At 46.4% G+C, this 19,092-nt stretch overlaps 1 protein-coding gene across 2 annotated transcripts; it reads right to left on the bottom strand.

The window, feature by feature from the left end:
- Nucleotides 1–16,249: 16,249 nt before the first annotated feature.
- On the bottom strand, nucleotides 16,250–19,059 carry NME6 (NME/NM23 nucleoside diphosphate kinase 6). Of its 2 annotated transcripts, XM_010570102.1 has the most exons (4): nucleotides 18,914–19,032; nucleotides 18,761–18,800; nucleotides 18,166–18,326; nucleotides 16,250–17,896 (listed from the first exon to the last, which is right to left on the bottom strand). In XM_010570102.1, exons 2-4 carry the CDS (start codon nucleotides 18,766–18,768, stop codon nucleotides 17,730–17,732), a joined length of 336 nt encoding a protein of 111 aa, XP_010568404.1. In that variant the 5' UTR covers nucleotides 18,769–18,800; nucleotides 18,914–19,032; the 3' UTR covers nucleotides 16,250–17,729. The 2 variants fall into 2 exon arrangements, with proteins under 2 accessions (XP_010568404.1, XP_010568403.1); XM_010570101.1 differs by lacking the exon at nucleotides 18,761–18,800 and having other exon boundaries at nucleotides 18,914–19,059.
- Nucleotides 19,060–19,092: the final 33 nt, after the last annotated feature.

Here is a 19,092-nt window from a genome sequence, read left to right as displayed (position 1 = left end):
CTGCTGAAGAAATAGGGCTGAGAGGTTAAAAACCACCTGCAATCACCTTGTCGTGGGGTGCAGATCTGTCACAGCCAGCACTCGACACGGGCACACACTGCGCTCAGCCAGTCTGAAACCAGGGGCTACTCTCGGCTGGGTGAGGAAAAGGATCCAAGAGGCTTAAGCTCACATATATGATGATAAGGGGGCAAACAGGGCTGGAAAACACCAGGGCAGACTGTGGCTGCATGACAATACAGGGCACCTTGGGGAACCACAGGTCATCTTGGGGCTGTGCATAATAAAATTGTGCTCTCCCTAGGCAGCTTTTTCTTTGGCTCTATTTGATTGCCTCAGCAGATGTTAGCACTCTCAACTACTTCTGAATCAGAGAATAAGGTAACTGGCCAGGGTGCTAGCCATCGCTGAGCAAGTGTTTGCCAGGAGTTGCGGCTGGACCAGTGCTGGCTTCTGGGCCGGTTCTCATTGACAGCACTGGGCCATGGTTGGGGTGCAAGGGAGGATTGCATATCACTGAAGTATTTAGTTCCCTGCTATTCTGACTTGGAAATTGTACACTTTGAAACAAGGCCTGCCTGCCTCAGTACAGGGCAGCTGTGAGCAGTTTTTCCTTATGGGTAACACTGACAAAACTTCTGTGGTCAGGATTCAACAGTGTTCCCAGTCAAGGTATTAATTCATGTCACTCTCCATTTACTAAACATTAAAGATGTCACCTGAAGGCTATGCAGGGGCCCATTGCCATTATATAAGGCCAAAGTAAACATGACCAAAATGTGTTTTTAGCAACTGAGGTCAATTGTCATGTCTCTTTGTGAGATTAAACAACATGGTTAAATTCAGGTCGGTACCCTTCTTTACACCCATTAATCTGTTTTTAATGTCTCTGTCCAAAGCATGTAACTACGTATCAGGCATGATTTTAAAATGTTGAGCAATGGAGAATTCACTGTTTCTGTTGGGAGGGTTTTTTTACAGCTACTTACTGCAAGAATCTGTCAAAGCACTGTTAAAAATTGTGTGCTTTTTTGCCTGTTGGAATTGTGCAAATGTCAGCTCTGTCTCATTCATAATTTTCAGGTCTTTCTCTTCCAGATAAAGGACCTTCTATTCTAATGGTATTTTCTCCTTGCTTCTACTTGCACACTGTGATCAATATCAGTGTTTGCTGAGTAGAAGAAGAGCTAAATTCTGATTAAGTTCTCTTTTACTCTCCAGTTTTTCAACTTTTTTTTTTAATATTGAGAGGAAATTTTTCAGTCAAAAGATTAATTCTTCTGTGCATAGCATAATGACATCCAAACTTGTTACTCTGTCCTGGACATGGGTGCTACAAGGCTGAGAAACCACTGCCTGGCCGAGCTCTCCAGCAGTCTCCCAGATCAACATATTCTTCAATTATTTTTTTTTATTATTACTAATTCTGCATACATTAGACAGCTACCTAAGGACTATATCATCCAACATTCTGGAAATCTCAAACCATCACTCTTCTTGCAGCCAGCTCCCAGCCAAAGCTGTGTGCATTTTGGTGCAAGAGCCTAACTTGTTTGGCCCAGCGTTGCAGGCAGGAGCAGGGGCTAGTGCTGGGAGAGACCACAGCGATGTTCCCCAGGAATCGCCTCCAGACTCCAGCTGTCCCTGTCTGCAAAGCTGCATAATGTGCACTTTGATCTATATAAATTCAAAATCATATATGTGTGAACTTTCACAGCGCTAAGTCAGTTAGTGGTTTTGTTAGGGCACAAGTACCTCCATGGTGTAGGTGTGAGAGGGGAAGCCTCTGTCCAGGACCTTGTTGGCTGCTTTTACTACTGACCTGTTAGCCAGAGGCAGAAGTCTGCTGACAAGTTACAGTGAAGCCAGCACCAGTGAAGGCAGGGACCTGCCTGTTACACAGGAGGAATAGGGGACCTCAGGAACCAGCATGATTAAAATAATAAATTTAATAGTAGGAGGTTAGGCATGTAAGGGTTAGTCACCTGTTTATACTCTGAACTGAGGCTCAACACTTGGAAGTAAGAGCAGGTGAGCAAGAGGTGTGTGAGCCCATCGCACGCTACCAACGAGCCCTTGGTTTGATGTAGGTACACAGCAATGACGTGAAAGTCATTGTATTTGCAGCAGCAGCAAGGAATTGTTAGTTCCACTGCAGGAGGGAGAGCGAGTTCTGGAAAGCTGCAGATGATGGTCTCCCCATGCTGACAAATTCAGGCTGGATTAGGCATGGAGCTACAGGGCTACAGTACAGCTGTAGGAGTCATGCAGATGAATGACCCTAATTTTTCACCATGGTCTGGAGCAATGGTCTGGACACAGCCACATGACAAGAAATGCCAGATTTAAACTCTTTGTCCTCAGACATCCTGTACACAATGAAATAGGAAGACGTGGTAGGAAAATCTCCCTTTCTCCCTTGGACTGCACAGGAATGAGCCTTGAACGAGTCTCCACCTTGCCTCACCTCCTTTCCTCTCTCTTTCTCACTTGCACTGAAGGCGATTTCTCACGGTAACTAATGACTTACCAGGTATTTCCCAGCGCAGCTACACCTTTGCACAACGCTGACCAGTCCAGAAAGGCTGGATAGGGTGGCAGAGAGGAAGCACTGATGCCACTGCCACTGAGGCAGCTAGTTTCTGTCGTTTCCCCTAGGAGAAGGAAGGTAACCCTGACCAGTGCGATGGTGATGCACTAATCTGAGACCCAGCTCAGCTCTGGTGCAGTCCCTCAAGCAGGGTGCCATACATCACCACTGTGTACTTCTGCATAGCTCCAGCGTTTTGGGGTGCATTAGGTCACCATTCCTCCTACAGGAGGCCATACGTGTGCTGTGCCCACCCAGGGAAGCCAGCTGCTCCTGCAGGAGAATGTGGCTTTCCTCTCCAAGCCACCACATTCTATTTGCACTCAGGTGAGCAGACTAGATAGCCTGGAGCATATAGCGATGGGAGGTAAGGTCCTGAGCCTTGGGTATGGTTCAGTCCCAGTTTGAGGTGATGGCTGGACTGAGGGAGCTGGCAATAACACAGGATTAATTTCTCCTGACAAGGACTGGATTGTTTTGTTTGAGGCAGCCACAGTCTGCTTGCATGCCCAGACTACCCAGGAGCTCTGGGTGCCAGTATTGGGTTTGCCCCCAGGTAGTGTGCCAATAGGGACCCCTGGGAGTGTCTCACGATGAGTGAGGCCCTGCCCCACCACGGGCAGCAGTCCTGCCCTCCCAGCCCTCCCTTACCTCGATGTCCAAGAGCAAACAGTGGACGGCATCCAGTGCTTGGTAAGAGGGAAAAACTAGCAATGTCCCCAAGTGCTGTCCAGTTTGTCATACCTGCAGGAGGAAAAGCCTGTGTGTCCTCAAGTTTTGCGAGCGGAGGAGAGGCTTTTAACCCTCCAAGGGCCCTGGGGGAGAGGCTTCCAGAGGTAGCTCTTGTTCAGTGGCAGGAGCAAGGAGCAGAGGACCATTCCCCCAATCAGCCTGCACAAGTGGGATCTGAGCCCACAGGACAAAGCCCTTCTGGCACAGCACCCACCTTGAGCTCCTGTTCTGCTCCAGGCTGTGCCAAGTGCTGACCAGGCAGAGCTCTCTAGCCCTGGCCTCCTGCTCCAGCCCTGTGGCAGCTCTTGGGGTGCCTGGGCTGCAGCACCACTGACCATGCCAGGCACCCTGGGCCATAGAAGGGTGGCCAGCTGGGGAGGCTGAGAGCTGCAGTCCCTGTGCCCTAAGTCCTTCTTTATGACCCTGTTTTATCTGTTGCAGGGCTATGAGGTGCCTACACCAGCCATGCCAGAAGAGAGGCAGCAATGAGGAGGGTTGGCCAATGGCCACACTTGCAGCAACGAACCTGTGGGCAACACAGCCATAAGGTGACTGCGTGGTATCTGCACCATGTCCATGCTCCCACCATCTACAGTAACCATGCTCACTCAGCCCAGGCTGTGCAGGGCTCTCTGGAGTGGCGAGTGTGGTCCAGGGGACTAGGAGAGAACATGGCCATGGTGGAAGTGTGATCTGGGAGCAGCTCTGATTGGACTTAGTTAGTGCACCAAGTAGAATCCTGTGAGTTCTTGAAGAGTGAGACAGCAGGATTACATGGATTTACACTGGGTGATTGCTGCCTGCTCTGACCCTGGAGCCATTCCTGATAGAAACAGCAGGTTTAGCTGGAGTTCACCACATACTGCCATGGAAATATAAAGTGGGAAACCCAGGAAATGTGAAGACTGCAACGGGGAGTGCACCTGGAGATCAAGACTGAGACATGATTCTTTCTGCAGCAGGAATACAGTATTGCTTTATTGCAATCTTTTTGCAACCTCTTTTTCCTGATGGTCGGGCAATAGGAGCTGATCCTATAATAAGCTCTGTATCTGAAATTTCAAGAACTGAGGAGCTGAGCAGTAGCATCGTTTGGAAAGTAGGGAAAGCATAGGCAACAACCCTACACGGGAAACAATACGCTGTGTTCAAATTCAACATAGACACTAGAGGGGGCTACTACCTCAATGAGGAGAAAATTCGTGTCCGAGAGGATGTCTCGGCTTGTAAAGGATGAATAGCAGTAATTATGAGCCCTGTATGTCTAAAAGCGTGTTTTCAAGGAAGCTGGGCTGACAGGGTAGAAGGACCACGATAACAGGACTTTGTGACACAGCCATTTGCTTTGAGTTTACAAAATTAAACCTTTCTCTTCTGGCAATGATGAACATTTCCTTGTTTGTTTCTTACAGAAACTCAGTGGCATGACATTCCAATATAACCTGGCTGCTCTTGCAGGATTTTAGATGAAGGCACATGCTAGCAGCACTTGGAGAAACCCCCTCCCACACCAATATTTGAACTAGAGCTTTGCTGAGACCATCAACACTTAGCACAAATATTAAAATATACTGAAATCTTGCCAGATGCCAGAAACTTGGTATTCAGTTCTGGTAATCCATGTCCACTTTCTGTGGTAATGTTCAAGACAAACTTTATGAGAAGAAATATCAATGTTTGTATCCTCCTCTGGTCTATTGAGGCATATCAAATCTAGCCTTAGGGGTCCAGTGAGAAATCAAAATCTCCATGAATTTGTAAAGTGTTAAGGGAGTTGTTTTTTAAACCAAATGCCTAAATTCAGGTGTGTAACCGTAAGGATTGGGCCCAGCTCCTGTAAGTACTTAGCACTTCTGAAAATCAGACTCTTAACTGGGTGCAGGGCCCTTAACTTCTTCAAGCATAAGTGTTGCACTTTCCAAAAAATCAAGTGTACTGGTGTAGAACTGGGAACCTCTCCAAGTTATGTTTCCCTACTTGTTTTAAGAGATGCACTCTTCCAGCTCAAGAATTCTTTCTCAAGCAAATCCACCATCACTTGTATCACAGCTTACTACAGCAATACTGCCAGCTCACTGTTAATGGTCTCCACATGTGCACAAATGCTTCCTTTGGACACAGACAAGGAAAACAGTGCAATTCATGGTGTTCAGGGTGGCAGGCTGCTTGCTGGATCCAAGCCCTACCCAAAGTACAGCCAGCTCCATGGTCAAAGTTGCTCTGGGCTATATCCAGTCAGGTCTGGAAAACCTCGAAGGCCAGAAATCCCACAGCCTCTCTGAGACACTGCTCCACTACTTAATGATCCTCAGAGTGACTGTTGTTCCTTACACCCAGGTGGAAGGAAACTTCTTGAACTTCTAACTCTGAAACCTCCGGGCGTTTTGGTTGATGGTAAGCTCAATATGAGTCAACAATGTGTCCTGGTGGCCAAAAGGGCCAACTGTATGCTGGGGTGCATTAGGCACAGTATAGCTAACTGGTCAAAAGAAGTGATTGTCCCTCTATACTTAACTGTACCTCAAGTACTGTGTGCAGTTTTAGGCTCCACAATGTAAGCAGGATATAGAAATATTAGAATGTGTCCAAAGGAATGCAACAAAGGCAGTGAAAAGACTACAGGGCATGACTTATGAAGAGCAGGTGAGGATACTAGGTTTATTCAGTTTAGAGGAGACTGAGGTGACCTCATTGCTATCTACTTCTTCATGAGGGGCAGTGGAGAGGGAGATCTGATTTATCTCTGGTGTCCGGTGATAAAATGCGAGGGAATGGCTTAAAGCTGTGTCAGGGGAAGTTCAGATTGGATATTAGGCACAAGTTCTTCACTGAGAGGGCAGTCAAGCACTTGAACAAGCTTCCCAGGGAAATGGTCATGGCTCCAAGCATGTCAGTGTTCAAGAAGCATTTGGACAATACTTACATGTATGGTTTAACTTTTAGGTTGCCCTGTGTGGAGTTGAGAGTTGTCCTCAATCATCCTTGTGGGTCCTTTGCAACTGAAAATATTCTATGATTCTATGAACTTGAAACCTCCTGTCTGAATTTTGCCTGCTGCCTCTCATTCTCCCTCCGTGCCCCATTGTGATAAGCCTGGCATTGTTTTCTTGATAACCTCCCCATAGGTACTGGAAGGCTGCTATTTTGTCTCCCCAAAGCCATTCCTTCTGCAGGCTGAACAAGTCCAGCTCCTTCTGCTCACAGTGCAAGTGCTTCAGCCCTGACCATCTTGGTGGCTCTCCACTGAATTCTGAGTTTGTTGGTGTATTTCTTGTTTCAGGGAATGCAGCACTGGATGCAGTACCTGGATATGATCTGAGAAGTACTGACTAGAGGGCCATAACCACTTCCCTCATTCTACTCTCTTTGGTTCTGTTGACACAGCCCAGGATGCTTTTGGCCACCTTTGCTGCCAGGGCACGTCTCACTCATGTCCGGCTTGCTGCCTACCAAGGATGCCTAGGGCCTTTTCTGCAGAGCTGCTGCCCAGCCAGGCATCCCCAGACTGTCTTGTTGCCAGGGGCTCTTCCTCCGCAAGTGCACGACTTGGCACTTGTCCTTGTTGAATTTCATGGAATTTCTTCTGGCTCATTCTTCCAGTCTGGCCAGGTCCTTCTGGATGGCAGCCCTTTTGTTGAGCATATTGACTGGTCCCCTTGACTTGGTGTCACCCGCAAATTTGACAAGAGGGCACTCTGTCATCTCTTTCATATCACTAATGGAGATGTCAAACAGGACAGGTGCCAAGACAGATACTTGTGATGCTCTACTTGTCACTGGCCTCCAGGTAGAGATGACCTGTTAACCACCACTGTCTAAACCTGATGATCCAGTTTTACACCACTGCTTTCACTGATGTTGCTGTTGCTTGGACATATGCAAGCTGAATGCACTTTTCATCCTGCATTTTCTACATACACTTCTACTGGCTGGGCAACCTCATTTGCCCTGTCTTTCTGTGGCCATATCTGGCCCAGAAGCTTAGTGGTTTGTTAATGTCAGTGTTTCTCCCTGCTGGCTGCAATGGGCCTGTGCTCTGTTTTTTCCCCTCAGTGATTTTGACTGTCACTGATGCAGTTTTGATGGTACTAAAACTGTACTGTCCACCGCAGATGTCATCCAGACAGTAGTTCAAAGAGATTTAATACAAACTGTAGCTCTGTGTGTTCTCTTTTTCCTCTGAACATCCCTTTTTAAAAATCTCCATGGGCAATGTTCTGTACGATTTTCTTATAAATACCACAGTTGTAACACTCAGACTTACTTAACAGATGTTATAGTAAACCACCCTGTTTTACTATGACATCAACATAGTCAAGTGTCCTGAGCTTCCAACTCCCTTCTACCAGCCAGACATTGCCATACTGGGGTAGGTCCTGTGGAGGTCATAGAGGTGGTTTGGGGTTAGAGTACAGGACATACAAGGAGAGGCTGAGACTGCTTTGTGCAGCCTAGAAAGGAGAAGGCGAAAGGGAGACCTTACTGTGGTCTGCAGCTGCCTAATGGAGTGGAGAGAGATGACAGATACAGACTCTTCTCATAGTTGCATGGTGATGAGAAGAGGCAACAGGCACAAGCTGTAACCAGAGACATCCTCACTGGACATCAGGGAAAAGTCCTTCAGGCACTGGATCAAAGTCCTGAGAGGCCACGGACTCTTTGTCCTTGGAGATACTCAGCACTCACCTGGCAACAGCCCAGAGCAACCTGTGCTAAGGGGTCCTGCTCTGAGCAGGGCTTGGACCGGGGGCTCCTTTCCACCAGCACAAGTCTGATTTCTGGAATGAAATTCTTATCAGGTTTCATAAGAACAATATTTCAGGCTTTGTCCCATTGATTTCCTCAGGGAAAGAGTTTCCTCTGGGAAATTTGTTTTGCAGATAAGTTGCCTGTTTTCCAGACCAGGCAAGAAACAAGAATAAGCAAAATTTGGCATTTCCAGTTTGGCCTACGCAAGATAGGACAAAAGCCTCACACTGCATCTTGTGAGAATGGTAATGGATTACTGTCTGACTTTTTTTTTTCCTAACACTTGACAAGGAGATTTTCTGGCTGAAGAAAATTGCATTGTCTCTAGCTTTTATTCAGTTTAATTGACCACTTGTGTTCATATTTTAGAAAAAAAGGCAATGAGGGTTGTACCTATATGATCCAACTATAAAACTGGCCAAAGCTGACCTGATTTACTTGTGTTAGTCGTGGGCTAAGAGCATGCACAAACTCAAACACCATGATCAAGCGTTAAGTGACTTGTTACCTTGCGGTATCATCCCTGCACTGCGGGGTTTTGGGGCAGGTCTAACACCTACACACAGTCACGGAAAGTGAGGTCCTGGCACCAGCCCCAGGGTCACTGTTTCTTCCCGGCCAACTTGTACTCAGAAAGCGACAAGGAAAGTCTTTCCTGTCACCGGTGAGCAGCACTTTTGCTTAATGATTGCTGCCTGGTACTTCCTGGACAGCGATGGCACCTGCTGCCCCATCTCCATTCCTCCCTCTTCCTACAGCCAGCTCCATCCTCCTGCTGCATGGAGCCAGCCCTCCAAGGCTTCTCACCCAGGCTTTGCCCAGGCTTGGGCATCGAGTCTGCCCCAGGGGCCAATTAGTGCACTTTAAACAAGATGCTTTAAATAGAAGGCTGAAGTTTTGAGAGAGAAGTTTTCTTGTTTCCAGTTTGTCCGCTTGGTACCCATTCCCCACAGGCTTCTCTCCACAGAGAAAATGCCACTAGGGTTTCAGTGGCAATTACTAAAAGCCTAGAGCACTTCACTTCCTCACCTGGCATGTTTTTCTGAGACTTGTAAATAAGGCACAAAGTGGGCTATTAAAAGTTTGAGGCAGTCACTCATGCAATAACTTTGAAGCTGTTTACATCTGCTGTAATCAATTGCATCATAATGTGGAAGTGGCAGAATGAGACATGGAGAAAGAATATCTTTGTTCTATACAGACTTCCCATCTTTGAAATGTTCACACTCTAGACAAAAAAATACACAAAAAGCTGTTGAAATATTGAAAGGAGAAAAAGGTAAATAATTTAACAGTGCTTTAGCAGTCAATAAGAAATAAGTGAATGACAGTAAACTTTATGGAAAACATGAGTTACTGCAACAGGAAATGCAAAGCTGAAGTTCCATGGCCATTTGTAATACTGATTGTGCCTTCTTGCCCAAATTCCTGCTCTACTCTGAGGCAGTATATCTACACCACATATGTATGCTACAGCCATATCAGATAGGTATGACAGATTGTTATAGGTATGAAGGGCAGGTTGATATCCCTGGCTTTTACTGGGAGCTACAGGTTCCTGACCCATCTGTGGGGTGGGTGCATAGGGAGATACGGGTCCATATTTAGCGCAAGACCCACTCCACGACTGATGTGAGCCAGACGACAGCTAAATGTCTGGAGCGGGTACCACAACAGGTGCTGCAGCAAAAGCACATTGGCTACAGCCACAGTGCCTGATCTGAGCACCTGGAGAGACATCTCACAGTATGAAGCTGGGCCAGAGTTTTTCATAGAAATGTATGTGTTACAGTTTTAGATATGAACTTGATTTACTGTTGGAGGAATTTAGCAAGAGTGTTTGTGGCAATATTGGGAGTCAGGACGTAGCATGCCTTGAGCAAATAGAGGGAGCACAGCACGAGCCCTTATGAAAAATTTCACAGGGAAAGACAGTGCTGCTGATTTGATAGCCAGAATTCAACAGAGACACCAGCATTGGCTTCTTGACCTGTTCAGAGTAATACATGGTGTAGCGCAAAGACAACATAGACTCACCTGCACTAGTCATTCAGTGCTCTTTCATCAATGGAGAGTGACAGGTGGTTTGGGGGCAATTTGCCCAATCTGTCAGGCTGGGACAGCTCAGACTCATGTCCCTCTGGGGACTGGTGCCAGGTCCAAGACAGTCTGAACATCCCTGGAGCCTGCTTCCAACATCAGCTATTCTGCAGGTATGGAGGTGTGCACCACTTCCATTGTCAAGCAGGGCACAAGCAATCCAGGAGATTTCTGGATATGGGGAGGCACTCTCTTCCTGACACAGTACTCACAAGAAAGAACTGGTCAGGCATGTAAAGCCTGAGGGTAGCCTTAGATACAGTGACCACAGGACGGAGGAGTTCAGAATCCCAGGACGAGGGAAAAAAGCAAAAGGTGTGAGGGCCTGAGGGCACTAATATGCCTCAAGGTCCCTGACCGGTCTGATGTGGGACCTCCACCCACGCTCTGCCCATGGGCCCAAGAGCTCCAGTTCAGCTCAGGCCTGGACCTTAATCCCTGCTATCACGGGCAAAACAATCTCACCTAAAGGAATTTCTCTTAATTTATTACCAATTAACACAAATTGTTAATTACTGATTCAGATACTCAGGAAAAACCAAGATGACAAATAATTAAGAAACCCTTAGGGAAACACCTTTCCTTCCCTTTCCCAGGCTCAGCTTCAGTCCAACACCTTTTCTCCTCCTTTCCTAGTCTCCTCTCCTCTTGTTGTCCCTGCATGTTATGCTCAGTTTCCCCCAATCCTTTTGGTGAGGTGACAGGCAGCACAGGAGGTTGGGGTCAGTGTGTTGTGCTTTCTTTTGCCACTCATTGCTTCTTATTCTTTTCTTCTACTGCTCTTTCCTTCTCGTTTCCTCTGCTCAGTCATGACACACCCATGCGCTGCAGTCCTCTCAGGAGTGTACCTGCTCCAATGTGGGTCCTCCACAGGCTGCAGGTCCTCAGAGGTGCCCCTGCTGTGGCATAGTTCCTCCCTAGGCTGTAGTCCCTTCAGGGAGAAAGGGGCCAGTGGGAATTTCATGAAGTTCAGTAGAGGGAAATGCAAAGTCCTGCACCTGGACAGGAATAATTCTATGTGCCAATACTCCACTGGGGGGCCAAAACAACTTCGCAAAGAAGTACCTGGTTGTCCTGATGGGCAACAAGCTAACCATGAGCCAGCACTACCAAGAGCATTGCCAGCAGGTCGAGGGAGATCTTTTCCCCTCTAATCGGCCCTGGTGAGACCGCATCTAGAGTACTGTGACGAGTTCTAGGGTCCCCAATACAAGCCTGGGCAAAACTGGATGAATATGATTAAGAGATTTAAGCATCCGACGTGAGGAGGGGCTGAGAGCTGGGGCTGTTTAGCCTTGAGAAGAGGCTCAGAGGGGTTTATCAATGTGTATAAACACCTGATGTGAGGCAGTAAAGAAAACAAGTGGTATCCAGGGAGTAGACAAGAGGCAACAGGCACAAACTGAAATACTAGAAATTTCACTTAAACATAAGAATATTTTTTTCTTTTTACTGTAAGGGTGATAAAACAAGGTCCTGAGCAAGCTGCTCTAGGGGACCTTGCTTTCAGGTGGGGATTTTGGATTAGACAATCGCTAGAGGTCCTTTCCAACCTTCAGCTTTCTATGATTCTGTGACTCAGGTACATGTGGCACATGTGATGGAGCCTGTATATCACGGGTGAGGACTCCAGGATGTTGCTGCAGTAGAGCACAGCTGCAGAGGACACGTGGGTACACAAGCAGCAGGTCAGTCCAATCTAAACCTGCCCTCTTTCCGTTTAAATCTGTTCCCCCTTGTCCTGTCACTACAGGCCTTGGTAAAAAGTCTTACTCTGTCTTTCTTATAAGCCCCCTTTATATATTCTGGCTGATGTAGTTGCCAAGCCACTCTCCATACATAATACTTGAAAAGTCATGGCAGTCAGGTGAAGATCCTGGTGACTGGAAAAAGGGAAGCATTACACTCTTTTTTAAGAAGGGTAGAAAGGAAGACCCTGGGAACTACTGACCTGTCAGCCTCATCTCTGTGCCTGGGAAGATCATAGACCAGATCCTCCTAGGAGCTTTGCTAAGACACGTGGAAGACAGGGAGGTGATTTGAGACAGCCAGCATGGCCTCACCAAGGGCAAGTCCTGTCTGACCAACCTAGTGGCCTTCTGTGATGGAGTGACTACATCAGTCGACAAGGGAAGAGCTACAGATGTCATCTATCTGGACTTCTGCAAGGCCTTTGGCATGGTCCCCCACAACGTCCTTCTCTCTAAATTGGAGAGATATGGATCTGATAGATGGACTGTTCAGTGGATAAGGAATCGGTTGGATGGTCACATCTAGAGAGTAGTGGTCAATGGCTCAATGTCTGGATGGAGATCAGTGATGAGTTGTGTCCCTCAGGGGTCCGTAGTGGGACCAGTACTATTTAGTATCTTCATCTGACATAGACAGTGGCATCAAGCCCACCCTCAGCAAGTCTGCAGGTGGCACCAAACTGAGTGGTGCAGCTGACACACCTGTGGGACAGGATGCCATCCAGAGTGACCTGGACAAACTCAAGAAGCAGGCCCATGTGAAATTGATGAGGTTCAACAAGGCCAAGCACAGGGTCCTGCACCTGGGTCAGGGAAAGCCCCAGTATCAATACAGGCTGGGGGATGAAGGGATTGAGAGCAGCCCTGCTGAGAAGGACTTGGGGGTACTGGTGGATGAAAAGCTGGACATGAGCCAGCAATGCATACTTGTAGCCCAGAAAGCCGATCAATCCTGGGCTGTGTAACAAGAAGCATGGCCAGCAGGCTGAGGGAGGTGATTCTGCCCCTCTGCTCCGCTCTTGTGAGACCCTGCCTGGAGTACTGCATTCGGCTCCGCAGTCCTCCATTCAGGAAAGGCATGAACCTGTTGGAGCAAGTCCAGAGGAGGGCTACAAAAATTATCAGCAGGATGGAACACCTCTGCTATGAGGACAGGCTGAGAGTTGGGGTGGTTCAACCTGCAGAAGAGAAGGCTCTGGGGAAGACCTTGTTGTGGCCTTTCAATACTTAAAGGGGGCTTATAAGAAAGATGGGGACAGACTTTTTAGTCAGGCCTGTCGCAATAGGACAAGGGGTAATGGTTTTAAACTTAAAGAGGGTAGAGTCAGACTAGATGCAAGGAAGAAATTTTTTTACAATGAGGGTGGTAAAACACTGGCACAGGTTGCCCAGAGAGGTGGTAGATGACCCATCCCTGGAAACATTCAAGGTCAGGTTGGATGGGGCTCTGAGCAACCTGACCTAGTTGAAGAAGTCCCTGCTCATTGCAGGGAGATTGGACTAGATGACCTTTAAGAGTCCCTTCCAGCTTTCCAACCCTTCCAAACTTTTCTATGATTCTATGACTCCATGAAATCCAGCAGCACTAGGAGAGGACACTCCATGGAAATAGTGGCAGATCAGATTAAAACAGACAAAAATAAGCACTTTTTTTTCCATGCTGCAGGTGATGGACTCTCCAAATTGGCTTCTGTGGGATGGTGCAGAAGTGAAGAGTACCAGCAGATTCTAAACAACACTAAACAAATCCTTGGACTGCATTTGCTGGCCATGCTATTTCCTCTATCAACACTGTGACTATGGATATATCTCCTGGAGAGAATATGCCACTAAGCAGCTGCTGGTGCAAAGGTTCTCCAGAATCTGCTGTTGCATCTGAGACACCTCCAGTACACAACAGCTGCACAAAACCTGAGGTGACTGCAGCAAACTGCAGCTGCCATGCCTGCCCTTCACCTGCTGTTTGTAAATGCCTCCCTCCACAAGGTGGTATAAGTCTTCTGGCAGCAAAATCCTGAGACAAATGATTGCTGAGGCATTTTTATTACCTGTGTCACAGGACTGGCTCTGAAGCAAGTCTGTTTTGCAAAAGGTCCAATTTGCCATTGAAAGTCATATGCAGCTCCATTCTCAGCAATGGAAAGAGCGTAATGCCAGGAGACACTGCTATACTTTACAGTCTGTCTGTACTTGCATCATGGCCCATTAATATCTTGGCTTATTATGAATTGAGCGTAAAACTTTCCATTAGCTCCAAGCATCTCAGTCCTCAAGAACCTAAACTCTGTATATACAGAACAGGAAGACCAAAGAGCAAGAGGAACATCGAACTGCAGGAAAAAATAGACCACGACTGTTTTCTCCATATCACAGAAAAATAACAATCTCCCACCTTATGCCCAACACAGGTCAAGTAGGGGCTAGATTTGGACTTATTAACCAAACTTAATGTTGGGCTTGACAAGGTAGAAGTACAAGCAAGGGAAAAAAACCCCACACACAACAGAATGTACTCATGCCTACGTAATGATCCACATTTGCTTCATAGGCTTGCTTGGGTCCAGAAGCAAGACAACCATATCTACATGATACACAGTCCAAAGCCCTGGTAGATTCCAGGCAAAACCACTTTCCATCTCTCTTCATCAGATCCTGACGCCAGTTACTAACACGTCCAGGACATAAACTGCCCTTGCATTCAAACACCTTTACACTAGGTTCCCCATTGACTATTTAGTACTAGAGATTTTTATCTTTATTTGCTCCCCTTCCTTCCAAAATACCCCAGATAAACAAAACCTGGCTTCCATATTTTCAAACACCTATGGAAAAAAAAAAGATAAAAAAGAAAAGAGTAGTCAGTTATGCAAGCTGTTGTTGAAGTTGAGTACTTAGGTTTAAAATGGGACTACATTTATCTTTTCCGGAGAAGAGATGTTCCAGGGAAATTCTTCAGAAATCTGTCCCATCTCCTGAGTGCAAGGAAAGGTCTAGAAGCTAAACAATTGGTGGGATAAGTTACGTTAACAGGACTGTAGTGTTTCTGTGAAATACTGGAGCACTTTCTCTAGAAAACTGTAGAATGCAGAAACTGTATGGTTCAGCATCCTTCAGTCTAATATTCAGGTACCATGCTTCTGTGCAAATAAACAACAGGCAGAAGACATTTAAGCATTAGTAAGAAGAGAACAACAACCAAAGTAAAAATGTCTACTGTGCATGAGATTGTTGCAGCATCAGACATTACAAATTTAAGCTAAGCCAGCATTCAGATAACTTGCCTTTATTATTTTACAACATGTTTGGAACTCAATTAAAGCAACCAAAAATCTTTATGAAAAGAGAAGAAATAGCACGTAGTAGGCATTACCAAGATTTCTTAAGAATGGTTTGGCTCAGGTGTAAAAATAAAAGTAAAAAAAAAATCAGAGGTTTCACCTAGTTCTGTAAGGTGATTGACCACAGGACTGAGAGGCACCAGGAGGTATACAAAACAGATGCTAAGTGTCACTAGAGAAGTTAAAAAACATTTCTTGAGCACTTACAAGGAGGGGAAAAGAAAGAAAAAGAAAAAAAAAAAGAAGTACTTTCATAAGAATCCTCAAAACAGAGAGGATCTGCTGTCATCTCATATATCCAAAGGCTTCCTTTGATATTAAAAACAATTTTTGACACTATCTCCTGCATCTAACACAAAATATTTCAATATTAGATCTCCTGATAAAGTTCACAGACCATCTTTAGATTTGCAAAATAAAGACTCTAGAGAAATGGGACTGTACATTTTTGACCACCTTTACTCAGGTACAGTCTTGGTGGACCAAAGAAACGTTAATATGGACACAACAACTGGCAGCTATCTAAGTAATGGTGATCGTGATCTGATAATTATTCTGTGAAAATACAGCGCCACTAAGCCAGCGTTACCTGTACTTGAAATTTTGAAAGGGTCAGTTTCCCCAAATGTAATAATTGCAAGTGACTAGAAAAAAACCCCCACATTTAAAATGAGAAGTGTAAGCTAGGAACTATCATTTAATGATATCCCAAATTAATATCCAAAAAGAAAGCACAATCTAAAGAAGAAAGGTGAAAAAAATAGTTACGGGTTAATAGTTACAAGAAAACCACACATAATTTAATAGAAACTCAGGGAATCAATAAAATATCAACTGACAGTAGCATTAAGGACAGCAAGATTTCAGACCTGTATAAACGCATACTCGATCATGAACAGATCCACCATTGGATACTGCTGGTGAAAATAAAAGCAGCAGTGCAAAAAATGCAGAAATATTCCGCACATCCTTTTGATCTGTACCTGGAACAAAACAGTGACTGCATTTAACCTCATATAATAGTAAGGAAGGAAGAAAAATACTGATGTATTTAATCAAGGAAGCTCTACGGCAGCACTTCCTACAATTAAACATTTTTCAATCAAACAACCAATGTTTTACATAGTTGTCTTAAACTAGACAAAGTAACTTGCCTTTGATCTGTGACACAATAATGCACTAGTAAATTCGGGACTCTGTCAACAGCTTTAGTGACTAGTATCGTCAATGCTAGTCATGCATAGCTTCAGAAAATGAAGTCAAGCTAACAAACTTCTTACCCCAAGTACATTACTACAAAGGTACCTTCACCAACACAGTGCATTTGAAATTATCCAAAAGAAATTCACTCAGTACAACATGGCACCTTAATTAAAGAAAAAAAATCAGCATAGTGAGAAGCTATTAGGGGGACAGTTTAAATGATTAAAAACTCCTACAGGAACAGATCTCGAAATGCATCAAACAGGAAAACGTAAATAAGCATGTCAGATCCTTGCACTGTACCTCAAAACCAAGTCCTCATGCACCACCATATAATAATTTTATCAGTTATCTGGATAATGACTTTGTCCATATAATTTACAAAGGACATGGAACTCAGTGCTTCAATGCTGAGCTCTGGGCAGAAACTCTACAGCTTCTGTGCACCAGAATTAACTTCTCTGGTTTTTTATTATGGATTCCAGAAATCTACAGCTTTAATAGCCACTATCAAGTTTCATCAGAACTACTCATCTCATGCCCCAGGCAATCTAAAAGCACAAAATAGAAGATCCTTCACAGGCACTGGACTATTCCACATCTTTCTGCAACTTCCCCTGGCACTTCTGTCCCAGGCTTGTCAGCCCAGACAAAACTGAACCAACAGGATATGCTGCTTTCCTCTCAAGAATGGCTTCTAACTGTGCCCTCTGCCAGATGCTTAAGATATGAATCACGATACAAAACTGAAGGCAGCCTTATTTCTCAGCTTGGAACCAGGAAAGCAAGGACAGGAGAGTTAATATTGCCCTGCTTACCGCTGCATTTTCTCATATTCTTTTTCCCCTCTCTTCTCCATAAGGGACTGTGGGAACAGAGTAAATATTAAGAATCTGAGGCCTACTATCAGCAAAACCAATCATATCCTAACTGGAACTAGCAACTCCCTTTCCGCTTATCCCTTTGATGAACTCGCCTATACTGGTCATATCCAAATAAACACGGAAGGGACCAGTGAACTGCATGGCTAGACCTCTATATCGAGTTGGGAGTACTGCTACTTGAGAAGTTTTTTCCTAAAATGCCCCAGCACCTGTATGTTGCATGAATAACATAATCCCAGGTGGCACAACATAATATGCGTTAGGTCTTTCCCTCCCCCATACTCCTTGAAACATACCATAGCTCTATATCTTGTTAGGGGGCTGACCCAAACAGTGTGCCTAGCAGCTACTTCCAGCTCAGCAAACCATACCCCTGGGTAATTCAGGTCAACTCTGTTTCTTCATCCCTGAACACACAGTGGACACGCTCCTCTGCATTGTAATACACCTGCCCAGAGCGCAGACGTGGCTCTTCCTGCTGGTACCAGAGCTGTTCATTGAACTCCGGGAAGAAAAAGGCAATTTCTCTGCTGGCTGATGCTGGTGAATCTGTTGGAAAACAGAGGAAAACAGGATGAGAAATGCCAGTCTGGCACCACAAATATGTGCTATGTTGTAAAGGGAATGGCAGAAGCCATAAAGAAAAGTACCAGGCTCGATTGCACCAGGACAGGTGTGACTGGAGTCTGCAGAAGTGAGCAAATCATTAACTCTGACTCCCAGAAAGGAAAGCAAGCAAAGGCAAGCAAAATACCATCATTCACACCTCCCTGAGCTCCAGTCTTTGCCCAACACTTAGCCAAGAAGAACAGGTCTACCTGAGCCATGAGTGGTATTCCTGGTGTCAGTAAGGCCATAAGCTCCTCGGATGGAGTCCGGGACGCTGTTTCGAGCTCGGAATACTTTTGTGGGTCCCATCAGGGATCTCCAGAGGGGTACAGCATTCTCGTGGGCCAAGATATAAGCCCACATGGGGCCACTGAGAAAAGGACCAGGGAAGAGCAGAAGTAGATAAGGTTACAAAAGGGCATAGCTCATTCATTCTTATAAATACAGAAAGCGCAAAGAAGCAATGAAGTGCAACCGCCATGCAGTGCTTTCTGGCAGGGGACACAGACATTGAGACCATGCCCCAGAAGCAAAGCATTTGCACGAATGACCTCCTCCTAGGTGATGGCCCCCGCACCAAGTACTGCTGTTGTTACAGCAGAGTTGGTTCCTGACACTTCTCCACCCACGAGCCCGGAGCCTTCCACCTTGGCACACCACAAGCACCAGCTCCTGATGAGGCGCATCCCACGCCGAAGTGGACCCCTCCCGATGCACAAGCACTGCTCAGGCAAGACACGGGTCCACCTGCAAAGCAAAGACAGCTCCCTCCCCGCGCAGCCCGGCTGCGGGCACAGCAGGTACCTGGCCATGAACTCCACCAGCCGCTGGTAGAAGAACCGCCCTGCGGGAGAAAGACGGCCCGAGTCACACGGCCCAGCTCCGCCGGCCCCGGCCCTGTCCGCCGGCCAAGCTCGTCCGCCCGCTGCGCCCGCCCGCCTGCCCCGGCCCGCCTACCCGCGTGCTCCCGGTAGAAGCGGCGGCTCTCCTCCCGTCCGCAGCGCAGCTTCTTGGCGCGCACGATGAGGAACCGGTTGCTGAGGATGGTTTCGTGCACGGCCTGCGGGCAGAGGCGCAGCGGCTGGGCGGGCGACGCGCATCACCAGGACGCCCCGGACCGGACGGGACCGACAGAC

Source organism: Haliaeetus leucocephalus, unplaced genomic scaffold (assembly GCF_000737465.1).
Source record: "Haliaeetus leucocephalus isolate CR32 unplaced genomic scaffold, Haliaeetus_leucocephalus-4.0 Scaffold288, whole genome shotgun sequence".
Lineage (NCBI taxonomy): Eukaryota > Metazoa > Chordata > Aves > Accipitriformes > Accipitridae > Haliaeetus > Haliaeetus leucocephalus.
The sequence above is the reverse complement of the archived record's forward strand: the minus strand, read 5'-3'. Positions and strand labels throughout refer to the sequence as shown.

Coding starts and splice junctions, on each gene's coding strand:
- NME6 (XM_010570101.1), bottom strand. CDS start 19,056: ATGCGCGTCGCCCGCCCAGCCGCTGCGCCTCTGCCCGCAGGCCGTGCA. Junction 18,327..18,913: donor CTTCTACCGGGAGCACGCGG/GTAGGCGGGCCG, acceptor TCCTTTTCTCAG/TGGCCCCATGTGGGCTTATA. Junction 17,897..18,165: donor GAATACCACTCATGGCTCAG/GTAGACCTGTTC, acceptor GTTTTCCAACAG/ATTCACCAGCATCAGCCAGC.